The sequence below is a fragment of the Notamacropus eugenii genome, chromosome 5 (genome assembly GCF_028372415.1).
Source record: "Notamacropus eugenii isolate mMacEug1 chromosome 5, mMacEug1.pri_v2, whole genome shotgun sequence".
Classification (NCBI taxonomy): domain Eukaryota; kingdom Metazoa; phylum Chordata; class Mammalia; order Diprotodontia; family Macropodidae; genus Notamacropus; species Notamacropus eugenii.
Window position 1 is genome coordinate 237,450,812 of NC_092876.1, and position 21,871 is coordinate 237,472,682.

Below are 21,871 nucleotides of genomic sequence, written 5' to 3' on the forward strand. Positions count from 1 at the left end.
CTGATCTAGATTATGAGACATGAGTGGAAGGTCAGTCCAATGATTTATTACAAAAGTCTACCATATATCCAGAATAGGCACCATAGATGAACAATGAACTAGGATAAAAACTGCAAAGGAAAAAGAAAGCAAACTGGACTAAATTTGTACAACTGTACAGTGCTTTTGAGGACCCCATGCTGCTCCCCAGCATAAAAGCCCATCTTTTTAAATACAAACGTTCTCCTGATGCTTCTCCACAGTTGTGAATCCTGGAACACTATGATCTGTGAAGGCTTCAGATGGCCCAAAGATCAAGAGAGATATATGTGGCAGCAACACATAGGTTGCATCATATTATGGTCATACTGTGAGTTTGAAGGATAATGGGTTCACTAATACATGATCTCTCTCCATATGAAAATGAAAGGACTACACTCTATACTGCAGTTTATCAGAGAGAATAAGGGTTACTAATTCAGACTGGAAAAAATAATCTGTTCAGGAAGAAAGCTAAAAGCAAATTCTGGAGTGGGAAAGAGGAAACAAAACCCTGCAGAGGCTAGTAAGTGAAAGAATAACATAGAAGTGAAATTATTCATTATAAACTCTAGTAGATTATAAACTCTTTAAAGGGTTAAGGATTATATAGTTTTTCATCTTTATTGTCCTAGTATGTTGAACATGGTAGGAACTTAATATTTATCAAACTGAATGTGAAAGGAATTCTGAATCACTGGAATTACATGTCAAATATAAGGTTCTTACTATAAAGTATGAATATGAACCTTCTCAAGAAGCTGCAACTTTCTACAATCCACGGAAATATAAAGAAGATTCAGAGGTGATAAAAACAAACAGAAGAAAACATGATATTGGCTCCAAGAGAAACAGACAAGACAGAATCTAAGACAAATTAGAAGTAGCACTGTTTGTTTAGAAGGCACAGAAAAGAAAGGCATGAACTTAAGGCTGTAAGCCTTTAAGAAAGCATTTAGATAAGGATGAAAGGTAATAAAAACATAAATGATACTGTCATGGATGTAAATAGACTGTATATGAAGATTTACATAAATGATAGGGTGATTTGTTCATCAACATACAGGCTTTTATCTGCAAGATGCAATTCAGAAAAATCTACCAAAGTGGGTCATAAGAAGTTTGAACTCTTTCTATTGTATTAATACCCTAACTTCTACCTAAAATTATTTCACTCTGTTTTTCTTTTGTCTACATAGAGGATATTATTATCCAGTATTCAAATAATCTTTATTTTTCTGAAATCCCCAAATTTTCTTTTTAATTACACTGCTTGCTGTCATACATAGTACTATTAACAAGATGGTATAGTAAGTTTTATACTCATTTATTAAGTGTATAATTTATTCAGAGTATGCATCTTTAGAATGTTAACTAAATTATTCTATTAAATTTGAATTTTCCCATAAATAAAACTATCTAACCTTTTCATCACTGGTAGTGGATTCTGGGTGAGGTAAAGGACTATCCTGGTGAGATGTCTCCACAGCAGAAGGCTCTTCAATTTTGCTTCTTATGATGGGTGTTGCAAGAGGGGATAAATCTAGAGGCATCTAAATGCAAATATTCATTAAAATAAAGTCATTAAATGCAAAACAGAAATAAAAATAAACAGGTAAACACACGAATCAAGATACTACAACAAAAGCTAGCAGTATCCTTATGAAGTCTTTAAAGTGCAAGCATTGCCAACATACTTTTTTAATGTCATCTTCTGAGGCTTTTTTGAATTCATTTTCAAATGGACTCGCTAACTCATTAAACAAACCCACTTCTTCACAGTTCTTCAAGAATCGTGTTGGTGTTGGAGTCTGATCTGAAATTAAACGTAAAGAAAAAATCACAGATCATTTTAAGTATTAGAAAAGATACTATAAAGTTTGGCTACTAACACAAAAATAATAATTAACTGATTCGGCAGGTGCTTATCTTTTCTTTGGAAAGAACTCTTCCTTTAAAACAAACAAGATTTTAGTTAAATTTCTACAGGAAACAAGAGGGTTCCTCCAGCTTTATAGAAATAAATTTAAGAGAAGTCTTTCCTGCTCATCAGTGGGATAGCTGGCTATACCAATGTGCTCAGGGATCAATTATTTTTAATCAAAATCATTACTACTATCCAACATGTCAGTACAATCATTTTAGGTTTCTCTGTAACAAAAAAACAATATAGAAGTAGCTGAAAATGAATAAGCTTTAAGAAAAAAAAGAAAAGGTCTTATTCATAAATTCTCCCTCCCATCAACTTTTGATATTTTATATTGAAATCAGCCTTTTTTGGGGGTGGGGTGGGGGAATAAAGTTTAATAGGCAGGCTAAAATATCAATGTAATAATACCATAGAGAAAACCTTTTTAAGATTTTAAAATATCTACTTATCACGTTCTAAAGCTAGCTCAATTTTAATGCTACCTGTGTTTGTATGAAGTAAGTAAAGTGTGCTGTCAAAAATATATCTTCTATACCACGTATATTAACAAGTAATAGTAATACTCATGAGTGTTTTCTAACTTAGTAAAGGTACTATATTATCAATATCTGGATTTTTGTGTACATACTATATACAGGAATATGTACACTGTGTACTCACACCCATAGCTAAAGTAAAAATGCCAGCTACTAGGTGTACTGAACGAGTAATAAATAGCAGATTTATGCATTTTAAGTTTAGTCTTTTATTTCCAATTTCTATTAATCTGTATAACTAAGACTTATGCTTTAATCAGCACTATTACTATATGAAATTGTGAACAAATTTTAATGTATCTTGCGGTTCAAATCAGGGAGCTAGGTTCAGTTAATCAAATTATTTTCTGATGCTGTCTCCCTGATGTGAAAAATGGAATCTAAATTTCAAGCACATCAATGAAAATTCAAAGAGGTGAACTTATAATTTATGAATTTTCTAACTGTTCTATCTTTGCCACAAACATTAATTCACTAGTATTCGATTTTGATCTGCAGTTTCAGAAAATATTTATGTATTTTTAATATATGTGTGGATGTAAGCATATATACACATAAAAAATAAAGTGTATATATATATACCCACACATAAAAATACAAGTATTTTTCTGCATATATGTATGTACATATATATACACACATGTTTGTATACATATTAATATATCTTTATTATATTGTGACTCATTGTATACATAATCTGGTGTAATACCGGACTTTCTTAGAGCCTATGTAGGGCTTGGAGCCTTGTTTAAAGTTATAAAAGGATTTCATAATACCGTTATCTTTCTATGTTACACTTACTATCTTTTCTCTCTATAAAGCAATCCTGTAACATACTCCTAAAGAAAGAAAGTTGTGTAGTTAATTTCCAGTGTAATTGTACATATTTCATCTCGTGTCCATCAACGATCAATTAGCACATTATTTGTGTGCTAATCTAATCTAATTTCAATCTAATGATTTGTTTATTCAACTGTTCTCACTGGGACAAGGGGGAAAAAAGTAACAAGTTTTCATTTAAAAAGGTTTAGCTTAATCAGTTTTTATCAATGAATATAACAAAATATAAGTGTCCAAAAATGAAAGATGACATAAAACAAAACAAACCATTAAGACTAAGAACTCAAATGTCAACACAAGTACAACCATTAATGTATTGAGTATTGATGAATATTAAAAATTATATATATTTCATATTCAAAAAGATTAATTTGCATATGGATATATGGATGTTTTTATTTGATGTTTTTAAATGTCAAATACCATGAATTGGAAATTTAAACGCAAATTCAAAATCTGAGCTCGTGGAAATACTCTGACAGGGTAGAATTATGGTTTTAAGAATGTTTCTTCTCTTTTCTTAGTTTTCACTACTTGTTCAAGAACAAATTAAATTAGTATTCTCCAATAATTTAAGATTATTGGTCAAAATGAGTCTATTTAACACTGAATGCCAATGCAACTGTTCATAAGGCGTACATTAGCTTGTTTGAAAAGCAACTATTATGGAAGACTGTTAAGGCAAGGAATCATTAAAAAGAAAATTGCACTTCTATGTCATTTTAAGGTTTGCAGGGCCTTTACCTAAAAGTTAACTCATTAGATCCTCACAACAAGCCTGGGAGTAGGTTCTGTGATGAATCATTTTATAGGTGAGAAAGCTGAAGCAGACAGAGGTTAAGTAACTTGCCCAGGGTCACAGAGCTACTAAGTGTCTAAGACTGAATTTGAACTCAGGTCTTCCTGACTTACTCCAGAGCTCTTTCCACTGTGCCACCAAGATGTTCAGCAATTTGGAGGCTCCATCACAAAATATTCACAGAAATAAATAATTTCGAAGTTAGTAAGGACTTCAGTGACTCTCTAATGTAACATGTATGGGGGGGGGGGGGGGAGGGAAGAGTCTCCAACAAAATGCCTGCCAAGCAGTCATTTATCTTTTACTTGATGACTGCCAGTAAGGGAGAACCCACTACTTTCTGAGGTTATCCTATTCAATAATGGGCCACTTCTTGTTAAGAAATTTGTTGTTTAAGCCTCAAGTCTAAATTGAGGCATGAAGTTGCATGTAAAAAGTTAATCTATAGAAGTTCTAGGTAATGGGTTGTCCATGACTGAAGGTCTTCAAGCAAAGGATGGATGACCACTTAGTTAAGCTGTAGATTCTTATATTTCAGGTCCATATTGGATCTGAGATGACTTCTAAAGTCCCTTCCAACTTTGTGATTATGATTACACAATCAGAATTCAAGCTTATTCTAGGCAAACTCTTACTGTTAAGCGTACAATACCTAGGACAACCTAGAAATGCATATCCCCTGTTTCCCCTTTGCCCTTCCCTTCAGATTTTTTAAAAAGTTTATTCATTTTCCCCTGTATGTATTTAATGACATAATTTGAGAATGTGAAATACTGAAAGAATATTTTTAAGATGAGAATAAAAATGAAGGGATTCTTGAAAGTTTATTAATTTATCATGAATAATTTTTAATTCTGAGATGTTCTATTATCTAGTTTTTTCATTACAACTATTTTGCACATTGAAATTATACATAATACTATACACCATTCTATCTCTTCCTCCAAATTCATTGCACATTCAGTAATTTTTAAATGGTATTATTTAAGAACTCTCTTGGAAAATGCATCTATTTTCAAGTATTATCTTTAAGGTACAGTGACATTTCTGTAAATATTATCCTTTAGAGGTTCATCCAAAAAAAGTACCATTTAGACTATTGTGATTTTTGAACTCGATTCAAGGCAAGTGAAGCATTTATGGCTCTGGGAAACTGAATACAATATTTCATAGACAAATGAGCAGTTCATAATGATTTTTTAAAACCTGGATGTGTTTTTTTTTTTTTGGTTTTATAAGGCAACGTAAAGAATATTTACAATTCTGTGTAAAATTATCAAATAAAAACTTCCATGTTTATTTTTTTTCACAAGTTATCCATTAAATATGAAACTTCAGGAAAGATACAAATATGTATCTGTGCACACATATATGAAAAAATTCTATTACCTAGTGTCAAGAGCAGGGAAAAACAATTAGCAAATTCATTAATTTCATTTCTATTTTCAAAACAAGTTAATATGCTTCAGAAAAGAAAACTGTTGACTAAATTTCAGGCCCTGTAGGGAGAATTAAAAATGAAATTTAAATACAGTCAAATCATATTCTTTTTCTTTTATTCAGGGTCACAAATAGTTTTAAATGTAGGTAGAATTTGATTTCATAGATAAAATCAGCCTTAAGAGAAGTGTAAACAGAATCCAAACTCATGAATCTGCTAATTGCTTTTCCTAATAGCAGACAGGTATTTGGGTCTTATAAGTAATTTCTAGAATACCCAGAAAATAAGGTTCAAGAAAGTCAAAAGTAATATTCAATTAATATCACAGAAATTCAATTATTAACAACCTTTACCCTTATTATGCATGCTTAACAAACTTCTCACTAATTCCCACAATAATGACAAAGAAACCTACATTTAAAAGCACATTAAAAAAAAGTGAATGAATGGTCAGAAGTGGAAATGGATATGTAATGGGTAAAATACATGTTGCAAACATTTCTTGCAAATGAAATTATTGGCATTTTTCACCAGTGTAAAAGGTATCACAATTATGTACAGAAAATACACAAAAATTGTGCACATTCCAGGAGAACGATGTATATAAGCTATTAATAAAAGCATATACTAACCAGCCACAATGACACTGTCATTACGAGCTGGACCAAATTTCAGTGTCATCTCATGTTTATGTTTATGGACAGCCAAATGATCCTCGTTGGTAAAACGCTGTGGCAAAAAGTTTTAAAATATAGTTAAGATTTTCAATTTGATCAAAATAAATAATATGATATGGAAATTCATTTCCACAACATGTAAAACCACCATTAACATTGAAGTAGCAGTTTATCTGTTAACTACAAAGGAATCTATGTTTGTTAGTACAGATATCAACACAGTAGATAACAAGTGATCAGAAAGAGGCACCTTAAATCTAAGAATAAACACTACAAAAATGTACCTTTAATCTGTACAACTCATCTGTGATGGACAATTTTAAAAAATCAATTAAGTAAACAAATTTGTAGGCTTGAAATAATTTCCATGTTAAGGCATAATATTCTATGATTCTATATACCATAGGAAATGAACACATTAAAAATAACTGACTTCTGAAGACAGTTATTTCATTTTTCAAGATTTAAAAAAAATACTTACCACCTTAAATTAAAACAAACTAGCTTAAATACTAATCTTAATTTGAGAAATTCTTCTGAAAATACAAGTCCTAAACAAATTAAGAAAAAAATTGCATTCTTTACATTCTCACATTAAAATGTATACATAATGGGCCACACATAAAATGACCCCACATGTTGAATGAAAGGACTTGCCTAAGATGGGACAACTTTAATTTAGAACATGCAGATGACTATTAAAATACTTGCACACAAACACTTACTGTGTTAATAATCAACTAGTTAACCCAAGAATCTTAGTTTTTTTAAATTTAAAAAACTTAATTTATATTAAACGCTTCTGAATTTACTATAGCAAAAGTTGTTTTGAAGTGGAATGGGAGGTATTTTAAAATTCAATTAAAATTAACTTTATTATCATTATAAAAACACAAACTCTTCTCATGTACTATTTTCTATACCATTTGCTATATGTCAGATTCTATATGTTCTTATCTGTTCACAGTGAGTACAAATATAAATTCTTATAATGCCTACTACCTTCAGCACATCAACTTGCTGCTAAGAAATATTTATTCTATGCAACATGACTAATGTGAAAATGGGTTTAATAAGAATGTATGTGTAGAACCCATATAAGATTGCACAATGTCTCAGGGAGGGAGGAAGGGGAAGGAAAGGGGATGTAAGGGCGAAAGAAAGGGAAGGGAGAGGGAGAAAATCTAAGACTTACGGAAGTGATAGTAGAAAACTGAAAACAATAAATTAATAATAATTTAAAAAAGAAATATTTACTAAGTGTACATGTTTCATATTTGAAAAGGAATATTTACCATTTATTGATACAATTAGAATTCCAGAGCAATCACTTTAAAAACCTAAGTCAAGCAACAGGACTCCTACTCAGATGCATACTGCATTAGATCACTAGTGTCAAACTCACATTTCCCAACTACATTTTAATCTGGTTCAACCACGGTTTTGTGGGCTCTTTTCTGCACCAGATTACCTTTCAAGTAGGAGCTATATTTTCCAGTGTTCTTAATCACATATACTTTACCTCTTTACCAAAACTGATTCCAAAAATGTATTGTGAACTAAAATTCTCTAATGAATAACTAGAGAACTACAGCTCCATTGTTCTAAGATTCTTAAAATATTAGACTAAATATTATTAGACAATGTATCTTGAAAGTTTGGAAGCAAATGCAAAGCTATGAAATACAGAATGGATCACAATCTACTTATCAATATTATGAAATTCTTACAAGAAAAAAAGGTCCAAGTGGTTGACATAGATTAGGTTTTTATAAAACCTGTCATCTACTTAACGTAATGAAGAAAGCAGTACAAAACTTAAACAATTATTCTGATGAGAGAAAATGAAAGTACATATACGGACACAGATTTGTTAGACCTAGATTTCTTTTTAAGTTTAAATACTTTTTACATTCACATGAATGCATCTACTCCTCCTTTACCTTTCCATTTCAACAATGTTGCTCGTTCCTCAACTGAAGTATCTTTTAAAATCACTGAATTTGAGAGTTGGGAAAGAACTTACACTATTATTTAATCTACTGACTTTATTTTTTATAGATTTATCGTCTCCATCTATCTACATGCTTATGGGGGGAGGGGCCTGAAGATTCTTTCACTGTCCACCAAATTAACTATATTTTCTTTTAAAAATCTAGAATCCAATCATTCACTCAAAAAAATATTGCTCTTACCATATGTGAGAATTTACTATGATAAATGTTAATGGGTCAAATGGAAAACCCTTTCTTAATCACTAATGTTTCTGGGTCTTTGATGAAATGTTTGACAACAGGAAAAATTAATCATTTGTTACCTGGGATCAGAATCTTGTACTAGAACGCTATCTTCAAGGTAAATCTAGTCCAACCTCCCATCCAACACAAGAATCTCTTCTATCATTGAATCTCGCAGTTAGCCATCTAGTCTATCTAAACACTGCAAACAATGGGGAGTTCATTATTTTGCAAGGTAGCATGATCTAATATATCTTTAAAAGTGTAGCATCTTACATTATTTTGTCAGCTGAATTTTGGGTTGTTGAAGCTATTTTGAGACCACTACATAATATGTCCTAAACTCTTGCAAATGTTTTAATTAAATCATAAAAGTCCATCTGAAATTGCCTATCTTTATTAGAATATTGTGACTTTCACAAGAGACCGAATGAAATAATGCTAGATTGTTTCCCAAACTACTTTAAAGGTTTAGAATTTCTCCCAGATTGGAAAGAAAGGTAAGTTAAAATCTGTTCATGACAAATGCAAAAAGAAGGGTGGTAGTCTAAATGGAGCCTAATCAGGCAATAAACATTTATTAAGTATCTGCCAGACACTGTGTTAAGTGCTAGGGACACAAAGAAAAGCAAAATATGATCCCTATTCTCAAGGTGCTCACAGTTTTAACAGGGGCAACTGTTGCAACATGAATATGTTCATTCTGTCACAGTCCATACTGTATCTTGAAAGGTGTTCCAATTATTAAAAAGGAGTTCCTCTCTAAAAGGACAGAGATCATGTAATTCTCTAAGTTCTAAGACCTGAATGTAATATACAATGGTCCAACACTCCTTGGTTCTCACTCCATGCTTGCTAAGCATCTTGAAGATTACCAATTTGTTTTCCAAGTTCCTTGATGCCAGGAAAGAGTACTCTAAGAGTACTCTCTGCATTGCAGACTCAAGTACTATGTTCATTAGAAAGGTAGCCTTCATCCCATTCCTAATAATTAAAATGACATTCCAATTTACAAAATCAGCCTTTAACAGTTTAGCATTAACTGGTTTTCCAGGGTCTGATCAACTTGGAGTGATTTGTTAAAACCTTAGTTTCTCCTCTTACCTATTTAACCAACTACTCTTTCTTCATTTGTTTGCTGGATCAACAGTTATGTCCCACTCCCTGTGAGTAGATGCATGCCAGGGTTCTGTGCTAGGCCACTTCTCTTTTTTCCCTACATACTTTCTCTCCTATGGATTTGAATCATGTCTATGCGGATGACCCCTGGGTCTATATAGGTAAGACTAACCCTGGTCTTGCTCCTGAACTCCATTTCTGCCTCACTGGCTCACTGCCTCACTAGATAGAACTACCTGAAGACCAATTTAAACTCACAGTATTCAAAACAGAACCAAATCATCTATTCTTCCTAACTTCCCTATTCCTGTGGAAGGAACCATGTCCTTCTAGTTCCCTAGGTTTATAACTCTTGATTAGTCACTTTCTTTCACCTCTATCTCTAGTCAGTTGTCAAGTCTATCTCCATGATCTTTTCCATTCTCTCCATTCACAAGGTCATCATCTCAATTCAGGCTTTCATTACCTCTTAACTCTTCTACTGCAACAGTCCCCTAATTTTGTCTCCCTGCATTTAGTATTTTCCTTATCCAATTCATCATCCACTCAGCTGCCAAATGATATTCCTAAAGCACCCGTCTGACCATATCACTCTCCTGCTCAAGAAGCTCCGCGGGCTCCCTTTTGTCTCTGAGATGACGTACAAGCTACACTCTCTGGCTGTTAAAGCTCTTCATAATTATCTTAGCTTTCTAAATTTATTGCACACTGTTCAGCACTCCAGCCAAATTGTTCTTATTGTTGCCTAAAGAAAATATTCTTTTGACTCTAAAAGACAGAGGCCTTTAAAATTAAATGATAGCAAATACTTTCAAATAAAAATCCACCAGAACATTATTTCAGAAATTTATCAAGAAAGCAAATGGGAAAATGTGATTTAGTTTATCAAACATGTATGACACTGATTCATTCAATATTATATTAATTATATACTATAATATCTATGTTAATATATATTATATATATAATTTGTAAGGTGTTATGTGTTGATCAAAAAGAAAAAAATCATGTTACAGGTAGTCTGATATTCAAGCAAAAATTGCTATATAGCAATAGAGGCTGTACCTACAAGGATAAAGATACCAAATATATTTATCACTGATATAGTGGGTATCTAGATAGAGGGTTATCTAGCATACATGAGTATGTCATTAGAACAAAATGGATTCTGGTCTAACTTCGAAAGAAAATTGATACAGTAGTCAGTAATTAAGAAAAAGACAGAGACAATCAATCTATTAAAATCTTAAAGTGAGCACAGGATGACTGCCAATAAATACTGAGAAATTCCTCAACATCTGCCACATTGAGAAAAGGTTGATATCAGCCATCAACGTGGCTTTAGGCTGAAATATATTATGGATAAGACTGTATGGATCAACACTATTATATCTGTGAATTTAACAAAACCGAAAGATTCAAAGAACAGTAAGACCAGGATGGAGCTTTTGGAAATAATCCATTCCACCACATCCCTCTGCTGCCAATTTATAGATGAGAAATTTGAATCTGAAAAAAGTATCATTAGTTGTCCAATGTCAAGAATTTAGTGGCAGTGTTTGAGGCATGAATACAGGTCTAATTTTCTTATGCCAGTTGCCTCTCAGTTGCATAGTCTGTATGGGATCTTGAGCTATTAACAAATTTTGAGAGAACTAAGATGTTTAACAAGATATTGAAGCAAACACTCAAGAATTGTATGCAAAATTCCCATCCCTCTAAGGAAAGAAACAGAGTCTTATTCAACTGATTTTTGCAACCATGTTTAAACTTTATCTGTTTAACTAATGTTCCTGATCCCCTGAGACTGTCTTTCAATACAACACACTAAAAATATCTTTAGAAACTTAAGACAGTTATACAGAAATTACAACAAAGCTGATGGATGAACTCACAAAGAACAAATTAAGTCAATAGATGATAAACACCAAAACATCTTGGTGTCAAAAGCTTTTCATTATTATTATAGACTGTAAAGTAGCCACTCAGATCTGCAATCTGGGATTATGTAGTTCAACAACACTACATGTTTACAGGAAAAAAATGAGAAGACTCATTGACATTATAGCAATAGTAAAGAATTACCGAGAGTATGGGTAAACAGTCTGGTCCTCCTCCAAGTAAAAACTTCAGAAAGCCTTTTTAGAATCTCTACATATGAAAGAAAATATCCAGTGGCAGTAAGGTAATGAGTTACTATTTGGATTTTTCTAAATTACAAGATATTTGAAAACGAATAAACTAAAACTAAGACAGACCCTACCAGTATTGATACCACCAAGAAAACTCAAATGTACTTCAAATATCAAAGGGATTGCAGTTCTACAAGGGTTTCTTAAGCCACACTTGGGCATACAAAATAGCAATATTGTCAATGGTTTTCTTATTAGCTGCTGATCACAAGCACTGTGGACTTTGAGACAAGGATAACTGGTCTAGGATCTAATCAAAGTGTTTTTGTCTTTATATAATAAGGAAGTAAAAGAATATGGTTGTAAGTTAAGTCCCATGATAAAGATCCAAGGATAACATTAAAATGAGATTAGCATTTCTGCCTTCCAGTAATTTAGGTTACTGATACCAAGCAAATAGACAATGAGGTTACCGAAAAGATACTGCTGACCTATTTGCACTAAAAACAAAGTTTTCCAAAATCATAATCAAAATTATTATCCACTGTAAAACCAGCCAAGAATACTGAATTCATTCTTTAAGACACAGAACAGTAGTATGAACTTTCATGAGAGCAAGAATATTTGCTTCACCACAAAAATATTTGAGTATAAGATCTTATTAAGCTTTAGAAATGGTAATTAGGGAGTGTTTAGGGGAATCTACCTCTGGAGTTCTTTAAAAGTTAAGAAAAATAATTGTGTTAGGTGGTTAAAAGTGACCTGCCAAGAAGTAGGCGGATGAACCAGATGACTTCTTCATGCTCTATATAACTGATTTTCCTAAACTCTATGACATCTGGAGGCAGTCCTGTGGTTCTGAAATCTTACAGAACTCACACAGAAATCCATCCAAAAAAATCTATCCCTCCATCCACAAATCTGTGATTCACTAATTATCAGCCTTGTTGTATAAATTAAAGCACACTAATTGTAATGTGAGGTCTCCAATAGGTCAATATATTTCAACGGCTCCTAAAATTATTTAGGTTAACTATGGTCTATATAACTAAAGGAAGTTACTGATTATCATCTGGCAAATACCAAAGCATTTTGTTCAATAGATGTTTTTCTTTTAAACTCACTCACCACTGACAACTTTACAGTGCCATTCTCAAATGCTGAGCCTGTTGAAAAAAAGACTTGGCAGGTGTATGTGAAAGGGTCTTATTTTATACTATTTAAAACTGTACAAAAATAGAAGAGCGTGATAAATTTCGTATAAGTAAAAACATTAAAGTTTTAAACTAAATATTAAGGGAATAGTTTTATCAATATTTAAATATCCTACACAGGCAAACATATTCTCAATATGAAGCATTGCCTTTCAAAATGCAAATTCCATTTAAAATGAACGTCATTGAAACCAAGTGCTAATATCAAATAAAGTCTTCTGTAATATAAAATCTGATATTTTTCTTGAATCATTTAGGATACTACTTCAAAATAAATTTCAACATATTGATCATTTTTCCACAAATGCATGATATACCCAAATAGCAACATAGGTTTTGCTGCATACTAAAAAAAAAAGTAGGATTAAGTGACAGTCAACATTTTAGAGCTGCAGTAGAATAAGGTTTTCTGTTTCATATGTTTACTAATTTATAGGTATAAATTTAAAGTTAATGTTAACTCCAGTAAAAGACGTATACTAAATTATCTAAATCAGAATGCTAATCTTAACTAGCTATAAAAACAATCTGCAGCAGTTTTGCTAAACTAGCACCATTTAACTTCAAGGGTATTGATACCTTTTAAGACTGTTTAATGAACAAACTATTTTTTTTATTTTAAACAAGATTTAATATTAATTGTTTACTGCTGACATAATTTTTGTTGTGGTTAGTAAACGTAGGAGGTGTGACAATAAACTATTTTTTTTTTTTTTAAGAAAAAAGAGAACATGGCCTGAATTCAGGCTTCCAAATGAGTGCTGTCTTTTGAAGTGGTCACTTTATGAAACTACATAATTTAATTCGAAGATGCTTCTATTACTTAAAAAATTTTTGGAATTGTTTCCAAGAAAAACAACTAGAATTGTAGTCAAATTATAAGCCATAAAAGACAAATGAACCTAATTATTTTATAGGTCCATTTCACTTCTCAATCAAATCATTCAGTCTTGAATCAGGCAACTTTTGACTAGTTGAAAAAATAAAATGAAATCCTCAAAAGAAGAAAAACTGCCCCCTATGAAGCTATTCAAGATGGCATGTTGTTGCTCTGAAAACAATTTCAAAATTGCTTTTAGGTTATGGAATTGATGACATAAATGTAGAGCTTCACAAATTTCTGCTGGGGCAATATTCATTTGAATTTTAAGTTCTTATTTTTCAAAGTTACATTCTGGGCATATACCATATCCTGAATAAATTTAACAAAATTTACCAAGATGATTCTATAGCCACCTGCTCACATAAAAGACAAGCTAACTTAAAAGCAGTCTCATTTATGTATTGAGACTTTAAATGGAATATACCACAACATAACTAAGAAACTATTCTGTAGGATAGTTTTTTATACCTGTAAAATTCACTTAGGTCACAAAAGGCAAATGAATTTAGTCTACCCACATTCAAAATAAGATTCTCGCATTATGACCTAATACAAAAACAGATTGTGTATATATACACACACATATGTGTGTGAGTCTAAGCACATCAGACTGACATTTTATTCCTCGTGATAAGCATTCCAATACACTAATGGAGCTATGATCTTATCAAAATAGGTATTCTCTCCAACGAGGCAGGTATAACCTATTAATTTCTCCTGATTTTATATAACTGCTCTCCTGAACCACAAGGGGGTATAAGCCAACATATTGTAGAAGTCTTTCTTAAGTTCACCTGACAATGTGAGACTATCAGTAAGGTACAAACTACCTGGTTGCATTCTCTCTCTCACTGTGCAACAAAGCCAATCTTGTTTTTCAATCACACATTTCTTTGATTATATCCTTTACACTACTTCATAATTTCATTTTTGGAGTATGTTACAACCTGCTCATTCCCACCGTGTACCTGCCCACTCACTGCCCTCTGGGTGATCCTCAAATTCACATCTTCATGACTCACAGCTATACGTCCACACCAGTTCAAAATTATAAAGATAGGCCTTTGCTTCAGAGAGAAGCTTGAAGAACTTTTTAATTTTCCAAAAATCTAGTCCACTTTCTTCTTCCTGTTAAATTATGGGAACAAATCAAACTGTACATTTGCAGGATTTGTACAAGCTTAATACACTGCTCAAAGAACACTATAGGTTGTCCGTCCAAATGCCTATCATAATTCAGACAACAGGCACTCTTCCATTTACTGTTTTGTTTTTTTCCTTCATGGATAGTTGGTCAAACTCTTTTGCATGGTTACTGTTCTCAGGAAACTCTGTGATGTTCTGGGAATTAATATATTAAACACCATGTCACCCACACAAACAAAAGCTTTCGAACCTCACTATGTACAGAGAATCCTTCTCTTTGACTTGTCCTCTGTGCTGGCTCTCATCCATGAGAAAGACAGCTCTTGATATAAATGATCACAGGGTAATCAATCAAGGTTACCTCTGTTTCTTCTTTTTAGGAATGACATGTTTATACATGCAGGGAAGACACCTTATTAAGAAAGCCTTAAGGCTAAAGTTTTGCTTTACCTAATCAGATGCATTTGTAAGTCAGAAAGTAAGGGCAATATGATCGTGTATTCTCTGTATCTTTAGCTGAGTTACAGTAAATATTTAATCTATTGTGGAATACAGCATCCAAAAGTTTGCCTGTTCTCCACCAACACTCAAGAATGTTCTTAATGCATGTGTAATTATTCACATTAAAATTTTATATGGATAGGAAAAATGGGATATGAGTAGGGAATTATTAAGGTTCTTTTGGTTCCCTGTTTTGAGAGGTAGTAATGAGGCTTAATATTTTCCTTATACCTTTGCTATTATCACTCCTTTCAGATGCTATGAAAACTGTGCTCCTTCTAGAACAGACAGTTATACTTTTTCTAATCTGGCTACTTTCTCCATTTAGTTTTCTTACATGTCATTTCCTCTACGAGTATATTTAGGAGTATGGTGTGTAGTTCAGTGGAAGGTTGTTGTACTGTTCTTGATGGTTAAAAAAAAGAAAAATTATTTAAAAACAAATATCTCTTCTATTTGAAGACCTCCATCTTTTGTCTATTTTTCTTCCTTCAAGTTCTGCCATTATATGTCCTAAGGGTGAATTTTTTTGTTGTTTCTCTTTCCCAACTTTTTTTAAACTCATTTACTTTCCATGGTTCTTGCTGTTCTTCATAAGATTTCACAAAAAAATTTGCTATTCTGAATTCATATTGCCCTTAGCTGCCAAATGTATTGTTAAATGAGATCTTTCCCATCGATTTATAGGCTTATGTGACCTGCTTGAGTCACATGGAAGCCTGAACCACATGAGTCTAAGTCACATGAAGCAGGAAGGGGAGGAACACAAATTTGTGAGTTGGAGCTTCGAGAGAGGGAGAGGAGGTAGAAAGACAGAGAGCAGCTAGCATGGGTGAGAAAACGGCATTTTGCTCAGGGGAGCTTGTTTGTGGGAAGGCCTGATGGAGGGAAGGCTTGGGGATGGTAGTACTCCCTATAATGTAGACTTCTTGGTTACTATGATGGATGTGGATTTCTGGTATATGAATAAATATCTTGGTTCTGTCTTCAATGAAGAGAGTCTGTTATATCTTGCAATTCAAAACTGGAAATACACCCGCCACTGTGGGTATCACCGTGGCGATATACGGTATCTCTCTGTCTGGCAAGTTAGTCAAGTGTTTTGCTGAGTAAGACAGTTTTAGGGCTGTTCTTGGTCTTGTTGAAGCACTTAATTTATACTAGTTATTATTTTTGAATGAAATTTTTATAACTGCGTTGATATACTTTCCTCCATCCACTTCTTATTTTTGGCATCAATAAGTTATGTGTGAGTTGTTTTATTGGACATTAGATCTTTTCCTAATTTTTATTCTTCCAGATTTGTATTAATTTTGATCTTGGTGCTAAACAAGATAGCAGTCTGACTACATACAGACAGCTGATTCAGGAATGGTCTGAGTTAACTGATTCTTATTTGCTAACAAGGAAGCAACCTAATTTTTAGTCATACTACTGGGTTCTTATATCTAATACATATCTATACAACCATGAAATACAGGGTTTCCCAAAGTCTTGATGCAATTTTAAGCTTAAATAACTGGAACTTTATTTTCTAACATTTCTTGCCATCTTTACATCTATAATTTTTGCATTTAAGTCACTAAATATCAAAGCATATGGTGATTTACTAAGGAGGGTCTTTTCAAGTTCTTCAAAGCATATTTCAATTTCTTCATCTTCTGCAGTAGCTATATAAGCTGCTATTTTCATGGTGGTCTTTTGGTAAATGTTTATTCTGAGCACTACAACTCATGAGATCACCAAACTGCCTATGAAATGATGCTCCTTATTGTCTTTGAATAGATGATAAACATCAATTTCCCCAACTCCTTTATTTATCTCTCCAAGAAAGGACTAAGAGTTCTCCTTCCAGGTAGCAGCAATTTTCTTTTGTTGTCCAATCAGTAAGTCAACAAACATTTGTTAAGTACCTACTAAGTACCAGGCACAGTGCTAAGTTCCAAGGATAAAAAGGACAAAGACAGTCCTTGCTCTCAAGGAATTCTGTTTCAAGAAGACAGCATGAAAATAACCACAGGATAAACTAGAGATAATCAAAAGTAGTAAGGGATTAGCATTCAGGGGGAATCAGCAAAGGTGTGATTTTAGCCAGGGCTTAAAGGAAACTAGAGAAACCAGGAATCTTAAACTAGGATGGAGGGAATTCCAGGCATGGCAATCAGCCAGTAAAAATGCCCAGTCCGGGGGGGGGGGAAAAAAGAGTGTGCAGAGAAACAGCAAAGAATCCAGTGTCACTGGATCAGGGTGAATAAGGTATAATAAGACTGAAAAGATAGAAGGGAAGTTGTTAATAATGTCTTTGAACATCAAAGAGGATTTTATATTTGATCCTGGAAGTGACTGGGAAGGAAGCCAGTAGAATTTATTAAAAACTGAGGTGGAATGGTCTAATGGTAATTTAAATGGCAAGATCTTTCCCATTCATTAATAGGCCCATGTGACCTGCCTGAATCACATGGAAGTCTTGAGCTGCATGGAGCTGTGGTGGAACTAGTCTGCTGAATGGGTAAAACAAGAAGAGGTGGAGCAGGAAGTGAGTCAGAGCTGAGAAAGAGAGAGCAGGCAGCAATTAGCATGAGTGGGAGAGCTTGTTAGTGATTTTGTTTAAGACAGCTGATTTCTGGGAAGCCTGGTGGAGATAAAGTTTAGGGATGGCACTGTCTCCAGCAGTGCTAAATGTGTATTGACTTCTTTGTTGCTATAATGAATTTGGCTTTCTGGTGTTTGAATAAATGTCTTGGTTCTATATTCCATGTGGAGAGGCTGTTATATTTTGTGATTCAGAACTGTGCTGGCATATTCATAGCTGCCATAGGTGCTGTGAATATCACAAGGGTGCTGTAGATGGGAGGGGAAAGAAAGGAGAGGGTGAAAATGACAGTCAGACCTGTGATTTAAGAAGCTCAATTTGATATCTCAGAAGGATTAGAGTGGGAACAACACTTGAGGCAGAGAGACCAACCAGTAATCTGTTGCAATAGTTCAAGAATGAGGAGATGAGAGTCCGTACACCAGGGTGGGGGCAATGTCAGAGTAGACATTGTAGCATATGAGAATGACAAGACTGATACAACTTCACCTCTCTTATAGTTTGTTATACATTGTTCAACAGACAAGGATCTCATAGTTTTAATGTATTAACAGATAAGTTGAGGTTTATAGCTGTCCAAAACCTGTGTCATTCTTGGGACCATCTGCCCCCATTTTTATCACTATGACACCACAAATGCAGAAGCTCACAAGGGGCCAAATGGAGGTATTTCAGGACAGCCTGCAAGCAATAAACTTCTTTGTATTCTTCAAAACTGGTCTGCAGAATGCAAATGATCTGAGGCTGCAGTTGGGCCTTTCCTAGACCCAACAGAGAAGCTGAAGAACCCCAAGTCCTCTCTACATCATAATGAAGTTAATAGAGTAGGACTATGTGGAGACTCAAATAGAATGCATTTCAGAAATTCAATCTATTTATTATTTCACAGAATCAAAAGATTTGGAAGAGAACTTTTTTGAGGTGCTATGACCTCTTGGGAGAAAAAGCCTAATGAAACGCTTATACTTTTCCAGGTTCTACCGAAAGATTTGACAAATATTCACATCAACAACTTACAAAGTACCTTCTAAGAGCAGACACTGTCCAGGTACTGGGAATGTAACAATCAAAACCAAAACTGTCCCTGACTTCAAAGAACTTATATTCTACTGAAGAATAAGTTAGTAACAGTAACTTAGAATATGATACATGTGAACATACCTTTCCAGGGTATGGCTTCTACCTTTCCAGAAAATTTAATATAAAGTCTCTGTACAATACTAAGAATACAGTGAGCATTTCATTACTGATAATGCAAGGGGTACCCAGAGGTTACTGAAAATGGATGAAACACTATATAACTACTTTATGTAGTATGTGTTTAGGTAAGAGATTTACATTAACACAATTTTTGACTGGCTTGTAGAATCTTATAGGATTTGGGAAATTTCCTTCTATTCTCCCAGAATATAATGAAGTATCAAATTATAAAATACTAATATGATATAGCCTGCTTTAGGGGGTAAAAAACTACTTAAAGGAAAATGGAAGAAAAAAAACTTTCTAGGGGCAAAAAATTACTTCATCATTCTATTTCTCTACCTCAGTCTTTTTGGGGAGAGGAAGGGGGAGTAAGGAGGGGATGGGGAACATGAATGGCCCGATTTGCTTGAGGCTCTAAAAGGTCAAATAATTTGCTAAGGGCCGCATAGAAATGGGATTGAACCTCTGATAGTTCTGACTCTGAGGCCTGACTTCTAGCTACTAAGTCAAAATATCTGTTTTCATTAAAAGGAAAAAAGGGAGAAACTCAGCATTTCCTCTTTGTATTACTTCCAATATGGCAATCACAAAAAAAGCTTAATTTTATAACTGGTTATTAAGGGAAATGTGATGATAATCTAATCCTGCTTATTATAACAGGGAAGTCTCTTCTGAAAAGGCAGGTTAAAATAATACTGAAATGCCATGGATTAAGGCACATACATACTTACTAAGATGATAAAACACATACACACACATATAAGTATGTGTGTATTGGTATGTACATACACAAAAGTAGACATATGTACATATCTATATATACACAGTTATCACACATGAACGGACATTCATTTTGACCTACTATTCCTATAGTATTTCACATTATGAACTCAATAGTAATTAGATTAACAGGTTAATACTTTAAAAGTTTTGTTTGAAAAAACTGAAAAGACAATTTCTGAAACTTTTCAACAAAATATACCTTCTTGTCTTATAACATAGCAGATTTGCAGAATACAAGTATATTAAGGATATCAATGAATTATCAACAAATTCTACAACAGTAGAAAACAAATCAGCATTTTTCTGTAAAACCATGTATTCTTAATCTAAATTTCATTTTCTGAGATTTTAAAATTATATTGTATTTTATTACTGCCACATTATGATATACTTCAACGACACTAATTTTATAGCTGCGCGCACTACCTCTTCTCTTCCTTGTTCATGTCTTTCTATCAATCTGCCAAAGCAGCTTAACCAATATGCATATTACATATGATAATTTCCTTTCATAGATGTAGATGTCTTTAGACTATGTTCAACTCAAACTAGAATACTCTGCATATTAAATCAAAATTACAAATACTTCCCAGAAATTTTCTGGGGGTAGTCCTATTCTTAAATGTTTACTCAACCCCCAAATGACTTTCACATACACAAATGGACAAAGTGATCACATTACCTGGCCACATCCAGGGGCAGTGCATAGAAAGGGTTTGTCATCACTCATATTCCACAGGTCCTTGAACTGCCTGTATTGAAAGGATAAGATTATGTCTAAAAACCTTTATGGTACATTTATAATTTTTGCAGTGAAAAATTAGTTACTTTAATTCAAAACTAAATTTCATTTTCTGATACATGTGATACATTTCTCATCATTTAGATTACCTTAAAGTGTGCTATAAAATCCATAAATGTCTTCATAAAAGCATTTTGGTAGTATTTTAACCCTTTATTTACACCTTCATGTTGTAAAGATAGACAACTACATATTACTGACATAGCAAAGACACGTGTACCTAGGAAACTAGGTCTCTTTATTGTCTTGCAATATTTTAGCACTTAGCATTTTGGGCAAAATCTTACCTGGAAATATGTGATTCATTCTTCCTATTCTTATCAGTTTGCATTTTTTACCCTAATAATTTGAAAGATCTCATATAAACTATTATCTGAAGAAAAGAGGTACACAGCACTGTACAGTACCACTTGGTTGGGACATAAGTAGAATCTGTCTAAGCACATCTGCTTTTGATTGAGTTCTTTATCTTGTGCATACTAAACAAGAAAAAAGAATGGCTGGGGCAGAAAAAAGAGTTGTGGAAATACCTGAGCCTCTAACACTCATCTCTGCTCTGAACCTTTCTAAAAGACCATTAAACACCCTAACTTTATTATCAAATAAATTACGACACAATAATCTATAGCAACATGCTACCCTTTTTTTTCCTGAAACTGAAAAATTCACCAGTTTCATTTGCAGACACTCCTTAGATTAATCCATCAACAACTATTTATTAAGTATCTAATGGACAGATATAAATAAAAAGGATGAAAAGTTTTCTAATTGCAACGAACTTACATTCATTATGATGTAAGTAAATCTATTTTGTTTTTTAAAATCTTTATTATAAACTTAACATGAACAAAAACAAACATTTCAACATGTAAATAGCAAAAGATGATTGAATGTAAAAATATGAACTTCTGTTGTGTAGCTTATTTTTTAAAAAGAATATATCACAGTATATTTAACATAGTAGCAACAAAATTGTCCTGTCTGTCAAGGTCTCCTGAATTTGCTCCTCCTCTCTAT

At 33.2% G+C, this 21,871-nt stretch overlaps 1 protein-coding gene across 4 annotated transcripts in view; it reads right to left on the minus strand.

Annotated features, from left to right (window-relative positions):
- Positions 1-21,871, minus strand: part of ATF2 (activating transcription factor 2) — a 124,845-nt gene that overhangs the window by 57,374 nt on the left and 45,600 nt on the right. For 2 of the 4 annotated variants that reach the window (XM_072612382.1, XM_072612381.1), the window contains 4 exons: positions 20,735-20,804; positions 6,197-6,293; positions 1,716-1,834; positions 1,443-1,571 (listed from right to left, as the gene is read on the minus strand). In XM_072612382.1, coding sequence (XP_072468483.1) covers positions 1,443-1,571; positions 1,716-1,834; positions 6,197-6,293; positions 20,735-20,782 — 393 coding nt within the window. In that variant the 5' untranslated portion in view covers positions 20,783-20,804. The remainder of the gene's footprint in view (positions 1-1,442; positions 1,572-1,715; positions 1,835-6,196; positions 6,294-20,734; positions 20,805-21,871) is intronic. The other 2 variants (XM_072612384.1, XM_072612383.1) reach the window with 1 other exon arrangement.